Source organism: Mizuhopecten yessoensis, unplaced genomic scaffold, assembly GCF_002113885.1.
Source record: "Mizuhopecten yessoensis strain PY_sf001 unplaced genomic scaffold, ASM211388v2 scaffold716213, whole genome shotgun sequence".
NCBI classification, from domain to species: Eukaryota; Metazoa; Mollusca; class Bivalvia; order Pectinida; family Pectinidae; genus Mizuhopecten; species Mizuhopecten yessoensis.
In genome coordinates, this window is record NW_018480004.1 from 155,275 (window position 1) to 180,973 (window position 25,699).

The following is a 25,699-nucleotide window of genomic DNA, read 5'->3' on the forward strand; positions in this document are numbered from 1 at the left end:
AAAGGTTCTACTGTACACACGAACCAAAGTGTCCAGGCTAACAAGGTTCTACTGTAAAAAGGTTCTACTGTACACACGAACCAAAGTGTCCAGGCTAACAAGGATCTACTGTAAAAAGGTTCTACTGTACACACGAACCAAAGTGTCCAGGCTAACAAGGATCTACTGTAAAAAGGTTCTACTGTACACACGAACCAAAGTGTCCAGGCTAACAAGGATCTACTGTAAAAAGGTTCTACTGTACACACGAACCAAAGTGTCCAGGCTAACAAGGATCTACTGTAAAAAGGTTCTACTGTACACACGAACCAAAGTGTCCAGGCTAACAAGGATCTACTGTAAAAAGGTTCTACTGTACACACGAACCAAAGTGTCCAGGCTAACAAGGATCTACTGTAAAAAGGTTCTACTGTACACACGAACCAAAGTGTCCAGGCTAACAAGGATCTACTGTAAAAAGGTTCTACTGTACACACGAACCAAAGTGTCCAGGCTAACAAGGATCTACTGTAAAAAGGTTCTACTGTACACACGAACCAAAGTGTCCAGGCTAACAAGGATCTACTGTAAAAAGGTTCTACTGTACACACGAACCAAAGTGTCCAGGCTAACAAGGTTCTACTGTACATACAAACCACAGTGTCCAGACTAGCAAGGATCTACTGTAAAAAGGTTCTACTGTACACACAAACCACAGTGTCCAGACTAACAAGGTTCTACTGAACACACAAACCAAAGTGTCCAGGCTAACAAGGTTCACTGTACACACAAACCACAGTGTCCAGGCTAACAAGGTTCACTGTACACACAAACCACAGTGTTCAGGCTAACACGGTTCTACTGTACACACAAACCGCAGTGTCCAGGCTAACACGGTTCTACTTTATACATAAACCACAGTGTCCAGGCTAACCAGGTTCTACTGTACACACAAACCACAGTGTCCAGGCTAACCAGGTTCTATTGTACACACAAACCACAGTGTCCAGGCTAACCAGACAAACCACAGTGTCCATGCTAACAAGGTTCTACTGTACACATAAACCAAAGTGTCCAGGCTAACCAGGTTCTACTGTACACACAAACCTAAGTGTCCAGGCTAACACGATTCTACTGTACACACAAACCACAGTGTCCAGGCTAACACGGTTCTAATGTACACACAAACCACAGTGTCCAGACTAACAAGGTTCTAATGTACACACAAACCGAAGTGTCCAGGCTAACAAGGTTCTACTGTACACACAAACCAAAGTGTCCAGGCTAACAAGGTTCTAATGTACACACAAACCAAAGTGTCCAGACTAACAAGGACCTACTGTAAAATGGTTCTACTGTACACACAAACCAAAGTGTCCAGTTTAACAACGACCTACTGTAAAAAGGTTCTCCTGTACACACAAACCAAAGTGTCTAGGCTAACAAGGTTCTAATGTTCACACAAACCAAAGTGTCCAGACTTACAAGGTTTTACTGTACATACAAACCACAGAGTCCAGACTAACAAGGTTCTACCGTACACACGAACCAAAGTGTCCAGGCTAACAAGCTTCTACTGTACACACAAACCAAAGAGTCCAGTTTAACAAGGACCTACTGTAAAATGGTTGTACTGTACACACAAACCAAAGTGTCTAGGCTAACAAGGTTCTAATGTACACACAAACCAAAGTGTCTAGGCTAACAAGGTTCTAATGTACACCCAAACCAAAGTGTCCAGTTTAACAAGGTCCTACTGTAAAAAGGTTCTACTGTCCACACAAACCAAAGTGTCCAGGCTAACAAGGACCTACTGTAAAATGGTTATACTGTACACACAAACCAAAGTGTCCAGACTAACATGGTTCTACTGTACACACAAACTAAAGTGTCCAGTTTAACAAGGTCCTACTGTAAAAAGGTTCTACTGTCCACACAAACCAAAGTGTCCAGTCTAACAAGGACCTACTGTAAAAAGTTCTACTGTACACACAAACCGAAGTGTCCAGGCTAACAAGGTACTAATGTACACACAAACCAAAGTGTCCAGGCTAACAAGGTTCTACTGTACACACGAACCAAAGTGTCCAGACTAGCAAGGTTCTACTGTACATACAAACCACAGTGTCCAGACTTACAAGGTTCTACTGTACATACAAACCACAGTGTCCAGACTAACAAGGTTCTACTGTACACACGAACCAAAGTGTCCAGACTAGCAAGGTTCTACTGTATACACAAACTAAATTATCATAACTAAGAAGTAATGTTTTCGTTAATTTGAACAAAGAATCCAAATAACAAGGTTTCACTGACCATACAGAACAAAATGTCTTGAAAACCGAGGTTTCGACATTTGACACAACCAGAGTTTCCTGTCTACATGTACCAAAGTTCCATCGCACACAAAACCGAAACATTTATTGAAAAAAATAGTACATTTATTTTAATGCTTTATCTTACTTTCATGGTTTTGCTATTTTTATCCATAGGTCCAGTTGCCGGAGCGCTGGTCAACAAATTTGGATGTCGTAAAGTCGCCATCGCTGGAGCGTTTGTATCCAGTATAGGATTGTTCCTGTCCACCTTCTCCCCAAATCTCGACGTCATGATTCTGCTGTATGGGGGCGTTGGAGGTATTTCCGTTTCCGGTTATAAATCGGATGTACTCAAATACTCAGGTTTATTGATATTATAGCCGTAAAAATATACCGTGTGATTCAGTAAGACTCGTTAAGACGTCCATGTGACCCAGTTTGACTTATTGCGCTGATGAATGTTTAGACTGCGGTGTAGCACTGTATGTATTCATTGCGTTTAGTTAGCGGTCAAGCTTAGATCAAACGAGATATCTACGTGAAGCGCAGTTTGACCTTACTGTGTCATTAAGACAACCGTGTGTCGAAGTTTGACTTTATTGCGCTAATGGGTCTTTAAGACGACCGTGTGTTGCAGCTTGACTTTATTGCGTTATTGTGTCATTAAGACGACCGTGTGGCCCTGTTTGACCTAATTGCGTCATAGGGTCATTAAGATTACCATGTTGCGCAATTTGACATGGAGCAGTGTTTTCCTTCTTATTGCTTCATTGGGCCATTTAACTGAAAAACATCACGTTAAAATTCAATCAAAGAAATGTAATATGTTAATCAGATGAGAATTTTATTCCGCAAAGGGCGCGTTAAAACATACTACACAAAAATAGATTGGTTTTAGCATTTTCATAAATGTTCCACTATAGGATTACAACGTCATTATTTTAAGACCAAAACCAAATCTAGATTTGAATTCGCTAGCTTTCGATGTCCGTATATGTAATAAGCTTTTCATTGTTGTTATTGGATCTGACTCATTTGTACGGGTAACCTATTACATAATCAGCACCATTGGCATGTTATTTATGACGGGATGTCGGGAGGTAAGCCGTGCGGCAGCTGTTCAGTTTGAGCCTTTAGAATTTGATTTAAACCTATTTTAATAAATATAGGATTAAACAAAACGTATACAAAGTCCTTTCCCTGCGATGAGATGAATACAATAATACAATTATAGACGAGATCGGAGATTTATAATAGCGTATGTACAATGTACGTATTATATAACAATTTATCAGAATGAAATCATATTTCATATTAATCATAGGCGGTTTATGGCGTCTCCCAATGTTAACGAAAACATTTCGTTTAAAAATCAATGAGTCGATAATTAGGAGTAGAGATAGAGGTTTAACCTGTAGTTAGAAACAAGGACAAAGGTTAAACGTATAGTTAGAAACAAGGACATAGGTTAAACGTATAGTTAGAAACAAGGACATAGGTTAATAGTATAGTTAGAAACAAGGACATAGGTTAATAGTATAGTTAGAAACAAGGAAATAGCTTAATCGTATAGTTAGAAACAAGGACATAGGTCAAACGTATAGTTAGAAACAAGGACATGGGTTAAACGTATAGTTAGAAACAAGGACAAAGGTCAAACGTATAGTTAGAAACAAGGATAAAGATTAAACGTATAGTTAGAAACAAGGATATAGGTTAAACGTATAGTTAGAAACAAGGATAAAGGTTAAACGTATAGTTAGAAACAAGCACATATGTTAAACGTATAGTTAGAAACAAGGACATAGGTTAAACGTATAGTTAGAAACGAGGACATAGGTTAAACGTATGGTTAGAAACAAGGACATAGGTAAAACGTATAGTTAGAAACAATGATAAAGGTTAAACGTATAGAAAGAAACAAGGACATAGGTAAAACGTATAGTTAGAAACAAGTACATAGGTTAAACGTATAGTTAGACACAAGGATAAAGGTTAAACGTATAGTTAGAAACAAGGATAAAGGTTAAACGTATAGTTAGAAACAAGGACATGGGTTGAAAGTATAGTTAGAAACAAGGATAAAGGTTAAACGTATAGTAAGAAACAAGGACATAGGTTAAACGTATAGTTAGAAACAAGGACATAGGTTAAACGTATAGTTAGAAACAAGGATATAGGTTAAACGTATAGGTAGAAACAAGGATATAGGTTAAACGTATGGTTAGAAACAAGGACATAGGTCAAACGTATAGTTAGTAACTAGGGTATAGGTTAAACGTATAGTTAGAAACAAAGACATAGATTAAACGTATAGTTAGAAACAAGGATAACGGTTAAACGTATAGTTAGAAACAAGGACATAGGTCAAACGTATAGTTAGTAACAAGGATATAGGTTTAACGTATAGTTAGAAACAAAGACATAGGTTAAACGTATAGTTAGAAACAAGGATAACGGTTAAACGTATAGTTAGAAACAAAGACATAGGTTAAACGTATAGTTAGAAACAAGGACATAGGTCAAACGTATAGTTAGAAACAAGGATAACGGTTAAACGTATAGTTAGAAACAAGGATAACGGTTAAACGTATAATTAGAAACAAGGACATGGGTTAAACGTATAGTTAGAAATAAGGACAAAGGTTAAACGTATAGTTAGAAACAAGGATATAGGTTTAACGTATAGTTAGAAACAAGGACAAAGGTTAAACGTATAGTAAGAAACAAGGATATAAGTTAAACGTATAGTTAGAAACAAGGACATCGGTTAAACGTATAGTTAGAAACAAGGACATAGGTTAAACGTAGAGTTAGAAACGAGGACATAGGTTAAACGTAGAGTTAGAAACAAGGATAAAGGTTAAACGTTTAGTTAGAAACAAGGACATAGGTTAAACGTATAGTTAGAAACAAGGACATGGGTTAAACGTATAGTTAGAAACAAGGATATAGGTTAAACGTAAAGTTAGAAACAGGGACAAAGGTTACACGTATAGTTATAAACAAGGATAAAGGTTAAACGTATAGTTAGAAGCAACGACATAGGTTAAACGTGTAGTTAGAAACAAGGACATAGGTCAAACGTTTAGTTAGAAACAAGGACTTGGGTTAAACGTATAGTTAGAAACAAGGACATAGGTCAAACGTATAGTTAGTAACAAGGACAAAGGTTGAACGTATAGTTAGAAACAAGGACATAGGTTAATCGTATAGTTAGAAACAAGGAAATAGGTTAATCGTATAGTAAGAAACAAGGACATGGGTCAAACGTATAGTTAGAAACAAGGACATGGGTTAAACGTATAGATAGAAACAAGGATAACGTTTAAACGTATAGTTAGAAACAAGGATAACGGTTAAAAGTATAGTTAGAAACAAGGACATGGGTTAAACGTATAGTTAGAAACAAAGACATAGGTTAAACGTATAGTTAGAAACAAGGACATCGGTTAAACATATAGTTAGAAACAAAGACATAGGTTAAACGTATAGTTAGAAACAAAGACATAGGTTAAACGTATAGTTAGTAACAAGGATATAGGTTTTGAACGTACGACGACAATTTTGCCACCTTCTAAGTGTAGCTTTTCCAAATTGGCTGTATCGGCGAGAAAATACACGACCAGTCTCCAAGTTCATTACAATATTCGTTAGTAAGAATTTACCATCTACAGCAGCATTTGTCTACCAAACTGAACGCTGGTCGTATATGTGTATGGAAATTTGCGGAGAGCGCTTAAATGTTTTCCTATTTTTTTTACATATTTAATGATTGTGGTAGATTCAATTACATTGTTGTTCAATGAAAACTCCCAGATGCTTTTAATTGTTGAAAAAATCAGTACCAACATAATTGCAGTTAATTTCAATTATTTGAAAATAACCAAAGATTTTTTTTTAAAGAGTTTAATGAAATATAACAAACAGAATACGGTTAACATTTTCCTATTACACGCGCACACGTGCTTCACACTTTTGTTTAAATAGGAGTGATGTTGTTATTTATTTTGAGTCTTATGATATTACTTGTATATATATTTCTATGTTAGCAATGGTGAAGATTTTGTATGATGTTTAATGAAAATGAAAATTGATTTCGTTTTAATTATCAGTATGTGATACGTACAAATTTTCGTAACCCATTCATATTTCAATCTATTTCAGCGAAATTTATATGTTGATTTATGTTTAACCAATCACATTGCAGGGTGTGGATTCGGACTTATCTATCTTCCCGCCATTGTGATGGTTGGCTACTATTTTGATAAGAGGCGAGCCTTCGCGACGGGAATAGCGGTGTGCGGTTCCGGGATTGGCGGATTCGTGTTCGCTCCATTGTGTGTGTTCCTATTGGAAACTTATGGTTGGCAAGGAGCTATGTGGGTCATTTCCGGTATCGTCTTTAATGGCGCCATATTTGCATCATTTTATCGACCTATCGAAGAAAATAAATCAACATGTGAAAATATGAAGTGCACGCAAATAACTTCTTGTAACAGTAATAGTGAAAAAGAATGCTTTATTTTTCAAGAAAATGGAAATAAAAATATTAAACCAAACGATTTGGAACTTAATCCAATATATCGTTGTCGCTCGGTGGAAATCAAGTGCGATACGAACGGAACCGATTGTGCCGCAAGACTTGCTTTCAGCCAAGATCTATCGTTGTTAAACACCGGAACCGGAAATCCAAAACAAAGCCATGCGCACAAGACTCATTTAAGTCCTCTAATTCGCAAGGACATATTTTACAGCGGAAGTTTAGAGCATATCCCTGAAAGAGTGGCGGCTAAAAGTGACAGTGAATATGTATCTAAAATGACAGTTCAAAGCAACGAAGATATTCCAGACAGCATTAAAATCTCGTGTTGTGCGAGATTTTGTGTCGCATTCAAAGAGACGTTTGATTTTTCTTTATTAGCTAGCCCTACATTTTTATTATATGGAGTGTCGTGTTTTCTTTGTATGTTTGGTAAGTTATGTTGTCACACTCACCAATGTAAAATTTCCATATTTGGGGAATTTTGAAATTTCAGTGCTTGATGAAATCTTATTATTAACGAGCTTTGCATTTGAAAAAAATCAATCTGGGCGAAAAGTATTAAAACTATTCATTGCATAAACAAAAGTTTTCATTTATGTGCAATTGAAGAAAATGTTAAAAAAAATAACATTCATTTTTTTAATTAAAAGACGCCTGGTTTCGTTTCTCCGTTTCAGGTTTTTTCATTCCATTTAATTTTTTACCTGCCCTTGCCCAGGATCTTGACTTGTCCATCGCAGAGGGCGCCCTCTTGATCTCAATTATCGGGATTTCCAACACTGTAACGAGGATTCTGGTTGGCTGGGTTTCTGACCAACCATGGGCCGACTGTCTCCTCATTAATAATGTGGCGCTTCTGATTGGAGGACTTATCACGTGCTTTGTGCCATACTACAAGATCTACTCCATCCTGGCCATCTACTCCGTGTTTTTCGGTGCAGCTATTGGTATGTCTCGTTTTGACGATGTTGGGGCCATTATGGGGTTCTTTAAAGTGCCACAATCCCATGGTTGTCTATCGTTTTTAAATTATTAAAACAAATGGCTACTTTCGCTGCCTACGGAGGCGCGACTTAAATGTTCTTCAATTTCACCTGTCTAACATTCTGACAGAGGGCTAACATTCTGACAGAGGGCTAACATTCTGCGAAGGGCTAATATTCTGACAGAGGGCTAACATTCTGACAGAGGGCTAACTTAGGTTGATCAGAGAGACGCTTCCTAAATATTCTTTCTTCAATGAAATTGATGCATTGTCTCTGTAACAAACAGTGACAGGCGAGTTTCGGATGTCAAACTATCATGTACATGGTTGGGCGGGACATCAGTTGATGACGTCGACATATATGACGTCATAATCAAGAAACGTGAGGAACAAGGACATTTTTAGTTTGTGATTGATTATTATATTCATTAATTAAGCCATAAACTGACGTCATTCTTTTGTATTTTGTAACAGCGTCTTTTGTGTCCCTGCGGTCAATCATCATGGTGGAACTGATGGGGATCGAGAGACTGACCAACGCCTTCGGAATGGTCACTCTGTGTCAAGGACTATCTTCCTTTATTGGGTCACCTATCGCAGGTAATTAAGGAATAACCAGGTTTATTTTTAGGGTCAAAGGGTATAAATCATGGTTATCCTTTTAAATTAAATTTTAAAAGACGTACAACATCTTATTAGTCCAAAGGTAATGAATATTTATTAATTTCTGACAAAAATATAATAATAATGCATAAAAGCCAACATTGCGCAATAATTTCATCACCAAACATGCAAATACTGCGACAAACATAGCGGTAAACGTCATCACTCTTTGTGTTGCCTGTTTACAACACAAAATCAACTGTAGATAAGATTCAGAAGGATCAGGCACCACGTGTGACACTGAGAAACCAAACATTTGATACAGAAACTGTAACCAATTTTCTCTGAGATACTGTTCTCATTGATCCACCATGTACTATTGCCACCCATTTGTATATATGTATTCTCTACACTGTATTGTTTATGAGAATAAAGGAATTGTCATTGTCATTGTCATTGCTCATCTACGGCTGGTACAAGTAAGGGGTATCGGTATAGGTAGCCATGCATTTAATTCGAACAGTTTGGTAAATTGCATCCTCGATATCCAGGTGTTACGCTCACCTTCGCTCTCTGCAACCCTGGAATATGTCATAGCAAAATCGATAGCTAAGTGTGCAGCACCTTGTGGATGAGACGAGACTTCCAGTTTGTACATCCAAAGAATTTTCCGGTTGCGTAACGGTTACATTTACAGGCTTTGAAGCCGGCCGTCGCTCCTTCGTAATCTTCAACGGACAAGTACCAGCCTAGCGATTGGTTAGGGTTAGGGTTCAGAGCCTGTTAATTTTATCGTTACGCGACCGCGAGATTATTTCGATGTACATCAAAGGACCAAACTAGTCTTCTCGTCTCGTCCACAAGGTGCTGCACACTTAGCTATCGATTTTGCTATGACATATTCCAGGGGTGTAGAGAGCGAAGGTGAGCGTAACACCTGGATATCCAGGATGCGTTGTACAGGTACCAACTACAAATAGCTATGTCGGTCCTAGCTTAACAAAGGGACCAGTCGGTCTTGAAACGTTGCGACACGTTTAATACAATACGTACATTGTTGGTGTAAAAAGTAAAACTTTGATATCACATATTTCCAAACTGATGAATCTTATCGAAGATATTTACCATAGCTTTGTTACTTACTTTGAGAGATTTTCCTCATTCATCAGGTCACATGTTCTCTTTGTTTGAGAATGAGAGGCTAGTTATTAGTTTATAGGTACGTTCTGAAATTGACCAATGACATTCGGACTGGTCACTTCAGGCGGGAACGGTCACCATATATCACCTTATCAATATTTCTACGATGTTTGTAGAAATCGGAAGGTGTTTCACGGTCTAAGGGAAGGTGTTTCACGGTCTAAGGGGAGATAATCACATCTTATCGCAACACTAATTGTCACAATATTTCGTCAGTTACTTAGACAAAATATATAAATATGATTTAAGCTTACTATCTTATATTTTCTAATATAATATAAGTATGACTTGCAAATATTACGAGAATAAGAATGCGTATACAATGTACTATAATAAATACATGCATGGCTCGTAAATAGATTCAATTTTATTTACAAGAAAAAAGTCTGGCTAGCTGTACAAATAGCTAAATGCATTTTTGGGAGAAAACCTGTGATGAACCGGCGTCTAAGCAAAACACTTTCCGTATGTACTTACAGGAGCATTAGCCGATGAGACGGGAGACTATAACATCACATTTTATCTGTCTGGAGTGACGTTGGGTCTCGCTGGACTAATCTGTTTTCCACTGCGGAGGATTTCTAAATGGGAACAGGGCAAGAACTCACAGGGAGATGAAACCGTAGTCCCTAAAGTTTCCGTTTCCATGCCAGAGAAAAGCCCAATGCTGGATTAAGGATCGCGTATCGCTGAAATTATTAGCAAAGTGGTGTTTACAACAAGCCTTACTCCATACTCAAAGGGTTTCGCTCACTTATGCGCCTTCACCTCTGGAATATGCCATGACAAAGTCGAAGGTTGATGTACATCAAAAGACTGACTAGCTTTGAAGTCTGATGTCGGACCTTTGTAAATCTTCAAAGGACATTTATCAGCCAAGCGATTGGTCAGTTTATTTTACCTGGGACAAATCAAATAGCTATTACTGCATTCAATTCTGCAATAACATATTCCAGGGGTGCAGAGAGCGTACGTGATTATAACCCATGCACAGGGTCCTGAGAATTGCTACAGCCATATTTGGACGTAAACTAAGGTGTTCGTAACCCATTAAACATGTACAATTACTCTGAACACATTGGTTAAGGTCACAATGTAGCTATAACAAATTGTCATGTCCCTGTGAACCCATGGATGATATTATGTACCACAAAACACTGACAGGTGATTGCTAGTCAAAACAACGGGACATTCTTTGTATCGAAATAATTTGGGTGTTTCCGCCTTGGGATCGAAAGCTTAATCCGGTATCATTGACACTAGGGTTAAGTCATTTTCAAAATTCAAGGGTTGTGCTCTGATACCATATCTGTTCTACATCGTGAGACAGGGTGACCACTGGTATCAGGGGAGACAGGGTGACCACTGGTATCAAGGGAGACAGAGTGACCACTGGTATCAGGGGAGACAGAGTGACCACTGGTATCAGGGGAGACAGAGTGACCACTGGTATCAAGGGAGACAGGGTGACCACTGGTATCAAGTTCGCGTGTGACAGGGTGACCACTGGTATCAGGGGAACCAGGGTGACCACTGGTATCAAGGGAGACAGGGGGACCACTGGTATCAAGGACGCATGTGATAGGGTGACCACTGGTATCAAGGGAGACAGGGTGACCACTGGTATCAGGGGAGACAGAGTGACCACTGGTAACAAGGGAGACAGAGTGACCACTGGTATCAGGGGAGACAGAGTGACCACTGGTATCAAAGACGCATGTGACAGGGTGACCACTGGTATCAAGGGAGACAGGGTTACCACTGTATCAAGGACGCGTGTGACAGGGTGACCACTGGTATCAAGGGAGACAGAGTGACCACTGGTCTCAAGGGAGACAGGGTTACCACTGTATCAAGGACGCGTGTGACAGGGTGACCACTGGTATCAAGGGACGTAGGGTGACCACTGGTATCAAGGACGCATGTGATAGGGTGACCACTGGTATCAAGGGAGACAGGGTTACCACTGGTATCACGTGAGACAGGGTGACCACTGGTATCAAGGCAGACAGAGTGACCACTGGTATCAAGGGAGACAGTGACCACTGGTATCAAGGGAGACAGGGTGACCACTGGTATCACGTGAGACGGGGAACAATGGTATCACGTCTCACGTGATACCAGTGGTCACCTTGTCTCCATTGATACCAGTGTTCCCCCTGTCTCACGTGATACCTGTGTTCCCCGTCTCACGTGATACCAGTGGTTACCCTGTCTCACGTGATACCAGTGGTCACCTTGTCTCCCTTGACACCAGTGGTATCCCTGTCTCCCTTGATACCAGTGGTAACCCTGTCTCCCCTGATACCAGTGGTCACCCTGTCTCCCTTGATAGACCACTGGTTTCACGTGAGACGGGGTTACCACTGGTATCACGTGAGACAGGGGGAACACTGGTATCAATGGAGACAAGGTGACCACTGGTATCAAGGGAGACAGAGTGACCACTGGTATCAGGGGAGACAGGGTTACCACTGGTATCAAGGGAGACAGGGATACCACTGGTGTCAAGGGAGACAAGGTGACCACTGGTATCACGTGAGACAGGGCGACCACTGGTATCAAGGGAACCAGGGTGACCACGGGTATCACGTTAGACATGGTGACCACTGGGGGAGACAAGGTGACCACTGGTATCAAGGGAGATAGGGTGACCACTGGTATCACGTGAGTCATGGTGACCACTGGTATCAAGGGAACCCGGGTGACCACTGGTATCACGTTAGACATGGTGACCACTGGGGGAGACAAGGTGACCACTGGTATCAAGGAAGACAGGGGGACCACTGGTATCAAGGGAGACAGGGATACCACTGGTGTCAAGGGAGACAAGGTGACCACTGGTATCACGTGAGACGGGGAACACAGGTATCACGTGAGACAGGGGGAACACGGGGAGCACGTGAGACAGGGGGAACACTGGGAGCAAGGGAGACAAGGTGACCACTGGTATCAAGGAAGACAGGGTGACCACTGGTATCAAGGGTGACAAGTGACCACTGGTATCACGTGAGACAGGGTAACCACTGGTATCACGTGAGACAGGGTAACCACTGGTATCACGTGAGACAGGGGGAGCACTGGTATCAAGGGAGACAAGGTGACTACTGGTATCACGTGAGACAGGGTGACCACTGGTATCATGGGAACCAGGGTGACCACTGGTATCACGTGAGAGAGGGTGACCACTGGAATCACGTGAGACAGGGTGACCACTGGTATCAAGGGAACCAGGGTGACCACTGGTATCACGTTAGACATGGTGACCACTGGTTTCACGTGAGACGGGGTGACCACTGGTATCACGTGATGAGACAGAGTGACCACTTGCATCAGCGGAGACAGAGTGACCACTGCTATCAGCGGAGACAGAGTGACCACACCCTGGTTCCCTTGAGACCAGTGGTCACCCCGTCTCACGTGACACCAGTGGTCACCATGTCTAACGTGATACCAGTGGTCCCCTTGTCCCCCTTGATACCAGTGTTCACCCTGTCTCCCTTGACACCAGCGGTCACTCTGTCTCCCCTGATCCAGTGGTCACCCTGTCACACGTGATACCAGTGGTGGCCTTGTCTCCCTTGATACCGGTGGTCACCCCGTCTCACGTGACACCAGTGGTCACCATGTCTCACGTGATCCCAGTGGTCACCTTGTCTCCCCCAGTGGTCACCATGTCTCCCCTGATACCAGGGGTGACTCTGTCTCCCCTGCTACCAGTGGTCACCCTGTATCCCTTGATACCAGTGTTCACCCTGTCTCCCTTGATCCCAGTGGTCACTCTGTCTCACGTGATACTGATACCAGTGGTCACATACCAGTGGTCACCCCGTCTCACGTGAAACCAGTGGTCTATCAAGGGAGACAGGGTGGCCACTGGATCAGGGGAGACAGAGTTACCACTGGTATCAAGAGAACCAGGGTGACCACTGATATCAAGGGAGACAGAGTGACCGCTGGTATCAAGGGAGACCACTGGTATCAAGGGAACCCGGGTGACCACTGGTATCAAGGAAGACAGGGTGACCACTGGCATCAAGGGAGACAGAGTGACCACTGCTATCAGCGGAGACAGAGTGACCACACCCTGGTTCCCTTGATACCAGTGGCCACCCTGTCTCCCTTGACACCAGCGGTCACTCTGTCTCCCTTTATACCAGTGGTCACCCTAGTTCCCTTGATACCAGGGGTCACCCTGTCTCACGCGTCCTTGATACCCGTGGTCACTCTATCTCCCTTGATACCAGCGGTCACTCTGTCTCCCTCGATACCAGTGGTCACCCCGTCTCACGTGAAACCAGTGGTCTATCAAGGGAGACAGGGGGACCACTGGTATCAAGTTCGCGTGTGACAGGGTGACCACTGGCATCAAGGGAGACAGAGTGACCACTCGTATCAAGGGAGACAGGGGGACCACCGGTATCAAGGGAGACAGCGTGACCACTGGTATCAAGTGAACCAGGGTGACCACTGGTATTAAGGGAGACAGGGTGACAACAGGTATCAAGGGAGACAGGGGGAACCCTGGTATCACGTGAGACAGAGTGACCACTCGTATCAAGGGAGACAGGGAGAACACTGGTATCACGTGAGTCATGGTGACCACTGGTATCAAGAGAACCAGGGTGACCACTGGTAGCAGGGGAGACAGAGTCACCCCTGGTATCAGGGGAGCCAGGGTGACCACTGGTAGCAGGGGAGACAGAGTCACCCCTGGTATCAGGGGAGCCAGGGTGACCACTGGTTTCACGTGAGACGGGGTTACCACTGGTATCAAGAGAACCAGGGTGACCACTGGTTTCACGTGAGACGGGGAGACCACTGGTATCAAGGAAGACAGGGTGACCACTGATATCACGTGAGACAGGGTGACCCCTGGTATCAAGGGAACTATCAAGGGAGACAGGGAGAACACTGGTATCACGTGAGAAATGGGGAACCCTGGTATCACGTGAGACGGGGAACACAGGTATCACGTGAGACAGGGGGAACACTGGTATCAAGGCAGACAAGGTGACCACTAGTGACCACTGGTATCAGGGGAGACAGGTTGACCTCTGGATCAGGGGAAACAGAGTGACCACTGGTGGGTTACCACTGGTATCAAGAGAACCAGGGTGACCACTGGTTTCACGTGAGACGGGGTGACGACTGGTATCACGTGAGACGGGGAACACTGGCATCACGTGAGACAGGGGGAACACTGGAATCAAGGGAGACAAGGTGTCCACTGGTATCAAGGGATACAGGGTGACCACTGGTCTCACGTGAGACAGGGTGATCACTGGTATCAAGGGAGTCAGGGTGACCACTGGTATCAGGGGAGACAGAGTGACCACTGGTATCAGGGGAGACAGGGTGACCACTGGATCAGGGGAGACAGAGTGACCACTGGTATCAGGGGAGACAGAGTGACCACTTGTATCAGGGGAGACAGAGTGACCACTGGTATCAGCGGAGACAGAGTGACCACTGGTATCAAGGGAGACAGGGTGACCACTGGTATCAAGGGAGACAGGGTGACCACTGGTATAAAGTGGTGTAATATATAAATATATATTTTTCTATAAGTGTGGATCCTGTTTTGCGGGATCGAACACATTGATCGTTAAGACAGATTGTCAGAATTCATAAGTCTATATGGCAGTTTTTGTAAGAAACAGTATTAGTTTTTTTTTAAATATGAATCTTATATATATTTTACAACAATTATGAAACAAGTTATTTGAACTTATATTAATCACTGTTGTTGGCCCGGATGTTGTGGGAGTTCCCGGAGAAAACCCACGTGCTTGGGCAGGTGACCCCATAACTTTTCACGTCCGATCGGGGAATCGAACCCCGGTCGCCTTGGTGAAAGGCATTTCGCTATCCACTGCACCACCCGACCACCCAATTAAGATGAATAAGTCAGGATACTTGTATCGTCTCCTTTGTCATAGGAAATTAGCTTTACTGTTCAGTTGAATTCAACAGGAATACTGAAGGTGGTCAAATTAGAAAGGCTTCATTTTATTTTCATCGGCAAAATGTTAAAATGATTTCAAGCGATGTGAAAGTAATCTTTGCCTCATCAAAGACATTTACTACTATACTTATTTCTATATCGACATTAAAAAGTATTTAAGTAGCTAACCCTTGTTCGGAGTTAATTCACTTAGGAGCTGGTCCGGGGGAGGACCTGGGGGTGCGGCTAGAAGCCAGTCGTCCTGGTAGACCTTCCATTTAAGATGCAGATTAGAATAACGGGGAAAATCTATGAGGTTCTTGGCAAGGTTACCACTTCAGTCTCTGTCTCTACCCAGAGTTGTCGTTCCTTATCTCTAATCAGAGTTGTCGTTCCTTATCTCTAATCTGAGTTGTCGTTCCTTATCTCTAATCAGAGTTGTCGTTCCTTATCTCTAATCAGAGTTGTCGCCCCTTATCTCTAATCAGAGTTGTCGTTCCTAATAAATAACAAGAGTCGTCTTCCCTGTGTATGAGAATGTGAGAAAAAACATCTCTGTGAAATGTCGAAGAATTATTTTTTCCTTTAATATACATTAAACTATTTTAGAAACAAAAGTTTCTTGTGGAAACAATTGCATATGTGTCGAAGATATTTTTAACTTCAATTTTTGACTTTTATATGAGTAATAACAAATGTAATATGCTGCCAAATAAATGTGATACAGTCTAACTGTAGGAGATTTATGGCGCTCTCTGCACGCGAAGTGTAAAGGGGACTGGTGTCCATGCTCCCCTGCACATGTTATTGTTTTGTAATATTTATGTGTGTATGTATACGGATGAGCTGTGAAGCTCAATGTAATTAAATAATTTGAATTTGAATTCCCGGAGTATCGAGGATGTCTGAATTTTAGAAACACTGATTCAGATTTTGGTATAACGGCTTGAATATAGTATTGTTTACCTTTTTAGTTGGTTTATTTAACAAACCGTGATGTCAACAAAATCCAAATTGTTTCCTTTACATTAAGAAAGGCCTCAACTGTTTTGATAAACTATCCATATATTTATTTAAAATAAACCTCATCAAATAGTATCCAGTTTGGTTATAAATTAAAATTGTAGTTTGAAGGCAGAATAGAAAAACACGGTGAAATACATACATAGACATGAACATGTAGAAAATATAAACTTGTCTATTTTTACATTCACAACAATTATGAAACAAGTTTTCAAACTAATATTTATCACTATTGTTGGCTCGTATGGAAGCGCGCAGAGAGTCTTCATGTTGGAGGAAACCTGAGTGTCCGGAGAAAACCCACGCGTTCGGGCAGGTGATGGTGACGTAAAGCATGGACCTTATATGTTCACTGTTGTTAGCCAAAATGTTAGCGCGCAGGGTGGTCTTAATGTGGAAGGAAACCGGAGTACTGCTCCACCCGACTGCTTTGTTGACCACTATACGATAAATTAAATGTACAATCAACTCGAAAAAAAACTAGGATGGCCGGGTAGCGCAGTGGATATTGCACTTGTCCTTCATGGTGGTGGCTGGGGTTCGATTCCCCGATCGGACGTGATTAAGACCACCGCGCGCTAACATCCGGGCCAACAACAGTGATAAACATAGTTGACATAACTCTTTTCATAATTGTTATAAAATAAATAAAGTTTTTATTTTTAAACTAGAAAAATCACCAATATTATGTGTGGCGATGCTATCACTCGAGCTTTTGGTGGCCATGTTGGATTTATCCAAACATCAGCTAGCTTGTACCACTGTTGACTTCACTTAGTCTGGTAATGGGTGTGAACTTCTGTCAATCGTTATTGTGTTTTGTGTGAGTCAATATCTGAAGTTAGCAATTTACATCCTAACACGATGAGCTAGACACAAAATATCAATTAACGATAAATCATAGTCTTTCTTTATTCGGGAACTGTCGGCACATTCCGTAAGCAAGTCTCCTTTACGGAAAGTGCCGACGGTTTCCGATTGTTTAATTCTTTTCGTATCATGTTTTATCGAACTCTCGTTAGTTTATTGAAAAAAGATAAAATAAGATAAATAAATAATCATATACAAAAACTCCTGTCCAAAAGATTTTTTTGTCAAATTAATCAAAATAGCCAAGTTATCTCCCTTTATTTGCACATTATTATACAGTAATATGACCGTTCCAGTAAATAATTGTTGTCCTTTGTGAAAGTCAGCCCCACTTGTTGAAATTCTGTTAATATTTTGTAAAAAGTTTATCCAGAATGCAATTCCATATTTTGTTAAAAAAATCGTTCGCACTTTTCCAAAATGATAACATATCCCAAAATTTAGATGTATTTTATTCATATTTGAGTACATTCCAGACAATTCAAAATAAACATCATTTAACAAATCCGTTATTTATATTATTTGTAATTACTGCCATCAAACTTGAGCAAATGAGTTTTATTTAGTAAAAACTCATTCTGTTACAGTAAATGTGGCCTTGATCATTTCAATATAAGCTGTACATTGTTTTACAATTCTCTGAGTCGCGTATCGCGATATTTTATAAGGAAAACCGTATCGCATGATATCGATTTTAAGAAAAACCGCACAACCCTACCAACTGAATCGCTGATTTAATAAAGACTGGTCGTGATGTGGTGTTGAATTCATGAATTTGTTATATAACCTTTTTCTCATTTTGTTTTCATTTTCTTGCCATTATGTTCTTAAGCTGTCCAACAGCTTTTGATACAATATACATGTTTGTATATATAATAAAGTACCTGATCACAAAACTGATTTCTGTATTGAATTTGATAACATCGACAGATAACCAATTTCAATAGTTAGAAAACCCAATGGTTGAACCAGCACAGAATTTCACGGATCAACGTTGGAACCGTGCTTTAGTAAGATCGGAACCGTTACTCGGAGCTTCATAAATCTCAGCAAAAATGATCTGACTAATCGAAGAGTTTGGATAAGATCACAGACAAATTGAAGAAGATTACCTCAACCATAGTCCAATTATTATGCTTGAACGGAGCAATTGACAGAAATATATCAGAAAACCTGTCAATATTTTTCAGAACCATCTGATGAATTGGCTAATGCGGCACACGGTCCAAGGGAAGCAACTCTCATAAAAAATTTCGTTTAAAAACATTATCCAAGGGAGCTAAATCCTCCTGGCCTAGCGATGAACATTTCTGTTGCTGCTAGGCGCTATACTTTTACAAGGTATGAAAATAACGGGAATATTGATATGTTTCAATTGACAATGATATTAATTTTTAATATTACATTCCTAATTTCTCTAGACTGTTAATTTGTGTCTTAGTTGCAATTTTGTCTTCTGTATGTTTGTAAGAAAAAGCGATAAAAGCTATATTTACAAAACATTGTTTGTGTCAATATCCGAAAGTATTTTGCCCATAGAACATGTTTATTTTGTTCATCATCGTCGTCGTCGTCGTCGTCAGCATCAACATATGCTTCCTAAACCTCATCTGCAATATAATTTATTTTGTCGTCATTTTACCCAAACTAAGTTATAATACATCTGAAGTGCCTAAGTTCACCTGTGTCTCACTCAAACGTCGTAACATACTTACTTTTAGCATTAAAGGTTTCACGTAAGGTTTCATTTGTAAATGAAGAAAATTGTTGAAATCTATGATTGAAATTACGATTTCTCATAAGTTCATCCGAGGGAAAGAGTGATGCTCTAAGGGCAATCGGGAACCGTCGGCACTTTCCGTAAACGTAACGGAAAGTGCCGACGGTTCCCGTTTGGTCTCTGGGATTCATCCTCAAAAATATCAAGGTCTACGAATTTCCGAGTATCATCTGTCTGATGTCGGCGAACAAGCTAAAGCAAATGTTGCCCCACAGCCAATGAGCACAGTGGAAATGAGGTATACACCTATTTCGATACCATAAACACCATGACCTTTGATACGTCTGGATACCAGAAAAACTCTACGTCTTATAGCAAACATTATGAATTGATGTTTATTTATAAAACCCCAATCTTAACGAAAGAAAAACTGCACTTACATGTACATCGGAACGTTACAATCTGCTGATCATCTACGTTCCAAAAATATTTAAGCTGAAAAGCATGCCACAAGTAACACTTACTTTTCATATCTAGGAATGAAAGACGATTTTGATTTAACGACAACAGCAGGTTCAGTACGGGGTCCATGGTACAGAGTACATAGTATTGGATATCGGGAACAGGGTTCATGGTACATAGTAAGAGGTACCAGGTAGGGAGTACGGGGTACAGAGTTCATATTATGGGGTACCGGGTAGGGATTACAGGGTTTGTGGTACAGAGAACATAGTGTGGGGTACCGGGTAGGGAGTACGGGGTACAGAGTACATAGTACATAGAAAGGGGTACCGGGTAAGGAGTACTGGGTACAGAGTACATAGTAGATAGTATTGGATACCGGGAACAGGGTTCATTGTACATAGTCATAGAACATAGTATGGGGTACCAGGCTGGGAGTACGGGGTACAGAGTACATAGTATTGGATACCGGGAACAGGGTTCATGGTACATAGTATGGGGTACCGGGTAGGGAGTACGGGGTCCATGGTACAGAGTGCATAGTATTGGATACCGGGAACAGGGTTAATGGAACATAGTAAGGGGTACAGGGTAGGGATTACGGGGTACAGAGTACATAGTACATACTATGGGGTACCGGATAGGGATTACGGGGTCCATGGTACAGAGTACATAGTATTGGATACCGGGAACAGGGTTCATGGTACATAGTAAGGGGTACAGGGTAGGGATTACGGGGTACAGAGGTCGAGATACAGTGTCAGAGGTCGAGATACAGTGTACAGAGGTCGAGATACAGGGAACATGGTACAGAGGTCGAGATACAGGGAACATAGTACAGAGGTCGAGATACAGTGTACGGAGTACATGGTACAGAGGTGGAGATACAGGGTACGGAGTACATGGTAAAGAGGTCGAGATACAGGATACGGAGTACATGGTACAGAGGTCGAGATACAGGGTACGGAGTACATAGAACAGAGGTCGAGATACAGTGTACGGAGTACATGGTACAGAGGTCGATATACAGGGTACGGAGTACATGGTAAAGAGGTCGAGATACAGGGTACGGAGTACGGGATTCAGGGTACAGAGGTCGAGATACAGGGTACGGAGTACATGGTACAGAGGTCGAGATACAGGGTACGGAGAACATGGTACAGAGGTCGAGATACAGGGTACGGAGTACATGGTAAAGAGGTCGAGATACAGGGTACGGAGTACGGGATTCAGGGTACAGAGGTCGAGATACAGGGTACGGAGAACATGGTACGGAGGTCGAAATACAGGGTACGGAGTACGGGATTCAGGGTACAGAGGTGGAGATACAAGGTACAGAGGTCGAGATACAGGGTACGGAGTACATGGTACAGAGGTCGGGATACAGGGTACGTAGTACATGGTACAGAGGTCGAAATACAGGGTACGGAGTACCATAGGTCGAGATACAGGGTACAGAGTTGGGGAATAGGTCTAGATATAAGGTACAAGGTACATAGGTCAGGATACAGGGTACGGAGTACATGGTACAGAGGTCGAGATACAGTGTACGGAGTACATGGTACAGAGGTTGAGATACAGGGTACGGTATACATGGTACAGAGGTGGAGATACAGGGTACTGGGTGCAGAGGTGGATATACAGAGTACGGGGTACAGGATACAGTGACCGAGATACAAGGTACTGGGTGCAGAAGTCGAGATACAGGGTACAGAGATCGAAATACAAGGTACAGAGGTCGATATAAAGGGTACAGAGGTCGAGATACAGTGTACGGAGTACATGGTACAGAGGTCGCGATACAGGGTACTGGGTGCAGTATCCGAGAAGCAAGGTACAGAAACCGAGATACAAGGTACAGAGGTCGAGATACAGGGTACAGAGGTCGAGATACATGGTACAGAGGTCGAGATACAGGGTACTGGGTGCAGAAGTCGAGATACAAGGTACAGAGATCGAGATACAGGGAACATGGTACAGAGATCGAGATACAGGGAACATGGTACAGAGGTCGAGATACATGGTACAGAGGTCGAGATACAGGGAACATGGTACAGAGGTCGAGATACAGTGTACTGGGTGCAGAAGTCGAGATACAAGGTACAGAGGTCGCGATACATGGTACAGAGGTCGAAATACATGGTACAGAGGTCGAGATACATGGCACAGATATCGAGATACAGGGAACATGGTACAGAGGTCGAGATACAGTGTACTGGGTGCAGAAGTCGAGATACAAGGTACAGAGGTCGAGATACATGGTACAGAGGTCGAGATACATGGTACAAAGGTCGAGATACATGGTACAGAGATCGAGATACAGGGAACATGGTACAGAGGTCGAGATACATGTTACAGAGTCACGAGATACACGGTACAGAGGTCGAGATACAGGGTACAAAGGTCGAGATACAGGGTACAGAAGTCGAGATACAGGGTACGAGATATAGGGTACAGGGTACAGGGAACCAGAATCAGACAGGATAGCATTCTGCTTGCGAAAGACGAAACATGAATAACAATAGTGGCGTTGTACACATTTTCTCTTTAGTAAGAAAACAGCTATCTGATCCTTTTGTACGTCTTCCTTTTCAATGATCGTCTACTCCGTTTTACGGTTGGATAGAGTTTTTGATATCAACAGTAATTTCAAATTCAAAAATACACTTGTTATTCAAGTCACGAATTAAACTAAGCTGTTTCGGGATAAACACTTATAAAGACAAACATATACAGGTAAGAGAATACATAAAATTAAGTAAACTACATTTAAAGTTTAAACATATAGAATCTGTAAGCGTGATTATGTTGACAGACGTGTTAGTTTTGAAATTCGGTTCAAAGCTACGGTCTAAAGCAGTAACTGTTGTTGTTATTTGAACATCTACATGTACATTGTATATAGAGTTTCGAAACAGGAAACATCTTAATTGTTTCTGTAAAATTTAGAAGGTGTCATTGTTTTATTGCTTTCTGAGCTAGTGTACACCTGTTTGAATAAAATGGTTTTTGAAATACAATCAAGGTTGAAATACAGGAACGTTAAATACAACTTTCATTATAAATTATGTACAAAAACAAAATCGATAATTCTGAATTTAGTTTGGAATTCGTTTAAATCAAATTTCTTGATCTTTTTTTCCCTGACGGTAAATATGTAGTCTAAATCTACCCGTGCCCCCTAAAATAAGCCTTTTCGCACCTGTATACAGGTAAACATACGAACCCATTGATCCGAATATAGGTATCGCGTTTATGTATACCTGTAGTACAATGTCGTATATGTATACCTGTGTGTAGGTAGGTAGGGCCTATTCTTTACCTGGCAGTCGTCTGTCATATACGTGTACAGTATTGGTATATTGTACCTGTTAATTGTGATAGAACAGGTAGAAAATTTTCAGGTATGTAACGACTCCGGACAATATTTATAAGGTGTTTCACTGGAAGGTGAAGTGTGGAGTACTGCAGTGCCATTATTGTATTATGTTAATGTGTACAGCCCACCCCTACGGCTAGTGGAAGATTACGTTACATATATACCATACTCACACTAATATATTCCACATTGATTTAAAATATTCAACAGAGGAGAAAGTGTTGGTGTTATTTACCTGTTATAGAAAACACTGGGAGTGTACCGGGATAAATGACGACCGTCTAACAACTTTCGCCAAGGTAAGCACATTTTATCTTACATCAAAAGTAACGAACGATAACATAAAATCATAGTTTAAATGTCTTTAATGTCAGAGAGTGCTTACTGAATGTTATTAGAAAAATCAACCGTTAATATCGCCCCCTCCCCCCTACCCTTCCCTCCATGTGTACGAACATCCAAAGTATAATATGAACCCCCTTCTTACCATGTGTACGAACATCTAAGTATAATATGAACCCCCTTCCCTCCATGTGTACGAACATCTAAGTATAATATGAACCCCCTTCTAACCATGTATACGAACATCTAAGTATAATATGAACCCCCTTCTTACCATGTGTACGAACATCTAAGTATTATATGAACCCCCTTCTAACCATGTATACGAACATCTAAGTATAATATGAACTCCCTTCTTACCATGAGTACGAACATCCAAAGTATAACATGAACCCCCTTCTTACCAAGGGTACGAACATCTAAGTATAATATGCACCCCCTTCCCTCCATGTGTGCGAACATCCAAAGTATAATATTAACCCCCTTCTTACCATGTGCACGAACATCTAAGTATTATATGAACCCCCTTCTTTCCATGTGTACGAACATCCAAAATATAATATGAACCCCCTGCCCTCCATGCGTACGAACATCTAAGTATAATATAAACCCCCTTCTAACCATGTGTACGAACATCTAAGTATAATATGAACCCCCTTCTTACCATGTGTACGAACATCTAAATATAATATGAACCCCCTTCCCTCCATGCGTACGAACATCTAAGTATAATATGAACCCCCTTCTTACCATGTGAACGAACATCTAAATATAATATGAACCCCCTTCCCTCCATGCGTACGAACATCTAAGTATAATATGAACCCCCTTCCCTCCAGGTGTACGAACATCTAAGTATAATATGAACCCCCTTCCCTCCATGTGTACGGACATCTAAGTATAATATGAACCCCCTTCCCTCCATGTGTACGGACATCTAAGTATAATATGAACCCCCTTCCCTCCATGTGTACGAACATCTAAGTATAATATGAACCCCCATCCCTCCATGTGAACGAACATCAGAAGTATTATATGTGAAATGGTTTTGTTTAACATTTAGAAAATCAACATAACTGAAATTGTCTCCTACATTAGCCCCTTATTCCCCTCCATTAGCCCCTTATTCTGCTACATTAGCCCCTTATTCTCCTACATTAGCCCCTTATTCTCCTCCATTAGGAACTTATTCTCCTACATTAGCCCCTTATTCTCCTACATTAGCCCCTTATTCTCCTACATCAGCCCCTTATTCTCCTACATTAGCCCCTTATTCCATTATATCATCGAACAGGAATTAAACAGAAATGTCTGGTATCATTATCGGGGTATAGCTTTCCTTGTTCATTCTCAGGGGCTTGGGACATTTATTTAATCCTATCATTCTCAGGGGCTTGGGACATTTATTTAATCCTATCATTCTCAGGGGCTTGGGACATTTATTTAATCCTATCATTATCCAGAATACATATGTATTACGGTCGTGTGATATAATCTGCTTGTCACAAGCCTCTGTGGCGAAACCAACACTTTCAGAGTGTCTTTCAGTATGAAATGTACATTACAGTTTTTGAAAGAGACGTGAAATTGATTCACCAACAGCGATCACAATGCAGCTGAATGGGATTAACGATGAAAGCTGACTTTTGGGAAACTGAAAGAGACGCGTAATTGATTCACCAAGTTTGATAACAATGTAGCTATATGGGGTTAACGATGAAAACTGACTTTTGGGAAACTGAAAGAGACGCGAAATTGATTCACCAAATTTGATAACAATGTAGCTATAGGGGATTAACGATGAAAATTGACTTTTGGGAAACTGAAAGAGATGCGAAATTGATTCACCAACATTAAAAACAATGTAGCTGAATGGGACTAACGATGAAAACTTTTTAGGAGGCTTATTTATCTTTCGTTGACATCAGTTGGATTCTCGTAAGATATACATAGGTAATTGGTGTTTTTAAACTAAAAAAAAAAAAAAAAAAATACGTATAAAATGCCTTTAAATATAAGTTTCGTGTTTGGTATCCGTTATAACAACTCCGAGATATAAGAATTAACTAGAGGCGTCTCTCAGAAACCTTAGATTTCAAAGATGCAGTTATTAGAAAGGACGAAAGATGACAATACTTTGACGGCGACAGGTTGCAGGGTAAAATATCAAAACGTCGTTCCGCTAGATAATGACATTACACAGAATTCAATGTTTAAATGTTTTATAAATTATCAAATGATGAATGGAGTATCACAGCGACACATGTGCTTTACGAAGCTATACGTCACACTAACAAGTAGTTTACTCACAGAAAAGGTAAACAC

General features: G+C 41.1%; 2 protein-coding genes across 9 annotated transcripts in view; both read left to right on the forward strand.

The window, feature by feature from the left end:
* LOC110442116 (monocarboxylate transporter 12-like) overlaps positions 1-15,001 on the forward strand; it is a 30,720-nt gene extending 15,719 nt beyond the window's left edge. For 4 of the 8 annotated variants that reach the window (XM_021485565.1, XM_021485568.1, XM_021485569.1 and 1 more), the window contains exons 3-8: positions 2,472-2,615; positions 6,508-7,272; positions 7,521-7,790; positions 8,303-8,428; positions 10,111-11,114; positions 11,148-11,335. In XM_021485565.1, coding sequence (XP_021341240.1) covers positions 2,472-2,615; positions 6,508-7,272; positions 7,521-7,790; positions 8,303-8,428; positions 10,111-10,307 — 1,502 coding nt within the window. In that variant the 3' untranslated portion in view covers positions 10,308-11,114; positions 11,148-11,335. Of the gene's footprint in view, positions 1-2,471; positions 2,616-6,507; positions 7,273-7,520; positions 7,791-8,302; positions 8,429-10,110; positions 11,115-11,147; positions 11,336-12,254; positions 12,330-12,383; positions 12,482-14,979 lie in introns of those variants that run through there. The other 4 variants (XM_021485566.1, XM_021485573.1, XM_021485572.1 and 1 more) reach the window with 4 other exon arrangements.
* A 7,939-nt stretch (positions 15,002-22,940) lies between these two features.
* The window catches only part of LOC110442117 (E3 ubiquitin-protein ligase TRIM56-like), a 53,868-nt gene continuing 51,109 nt past the window's right edge, over positions 22,941-25,699 (forward strand). The window contains exon 1 of the mRNA XM_021485574.1: positions 22,941-23,331. The gene's annotated coding sequence lies outside the window, so the exon portion shown is untranslated. The remainder of the gene's footprint in view (positions 23,332-25,699) is intronic.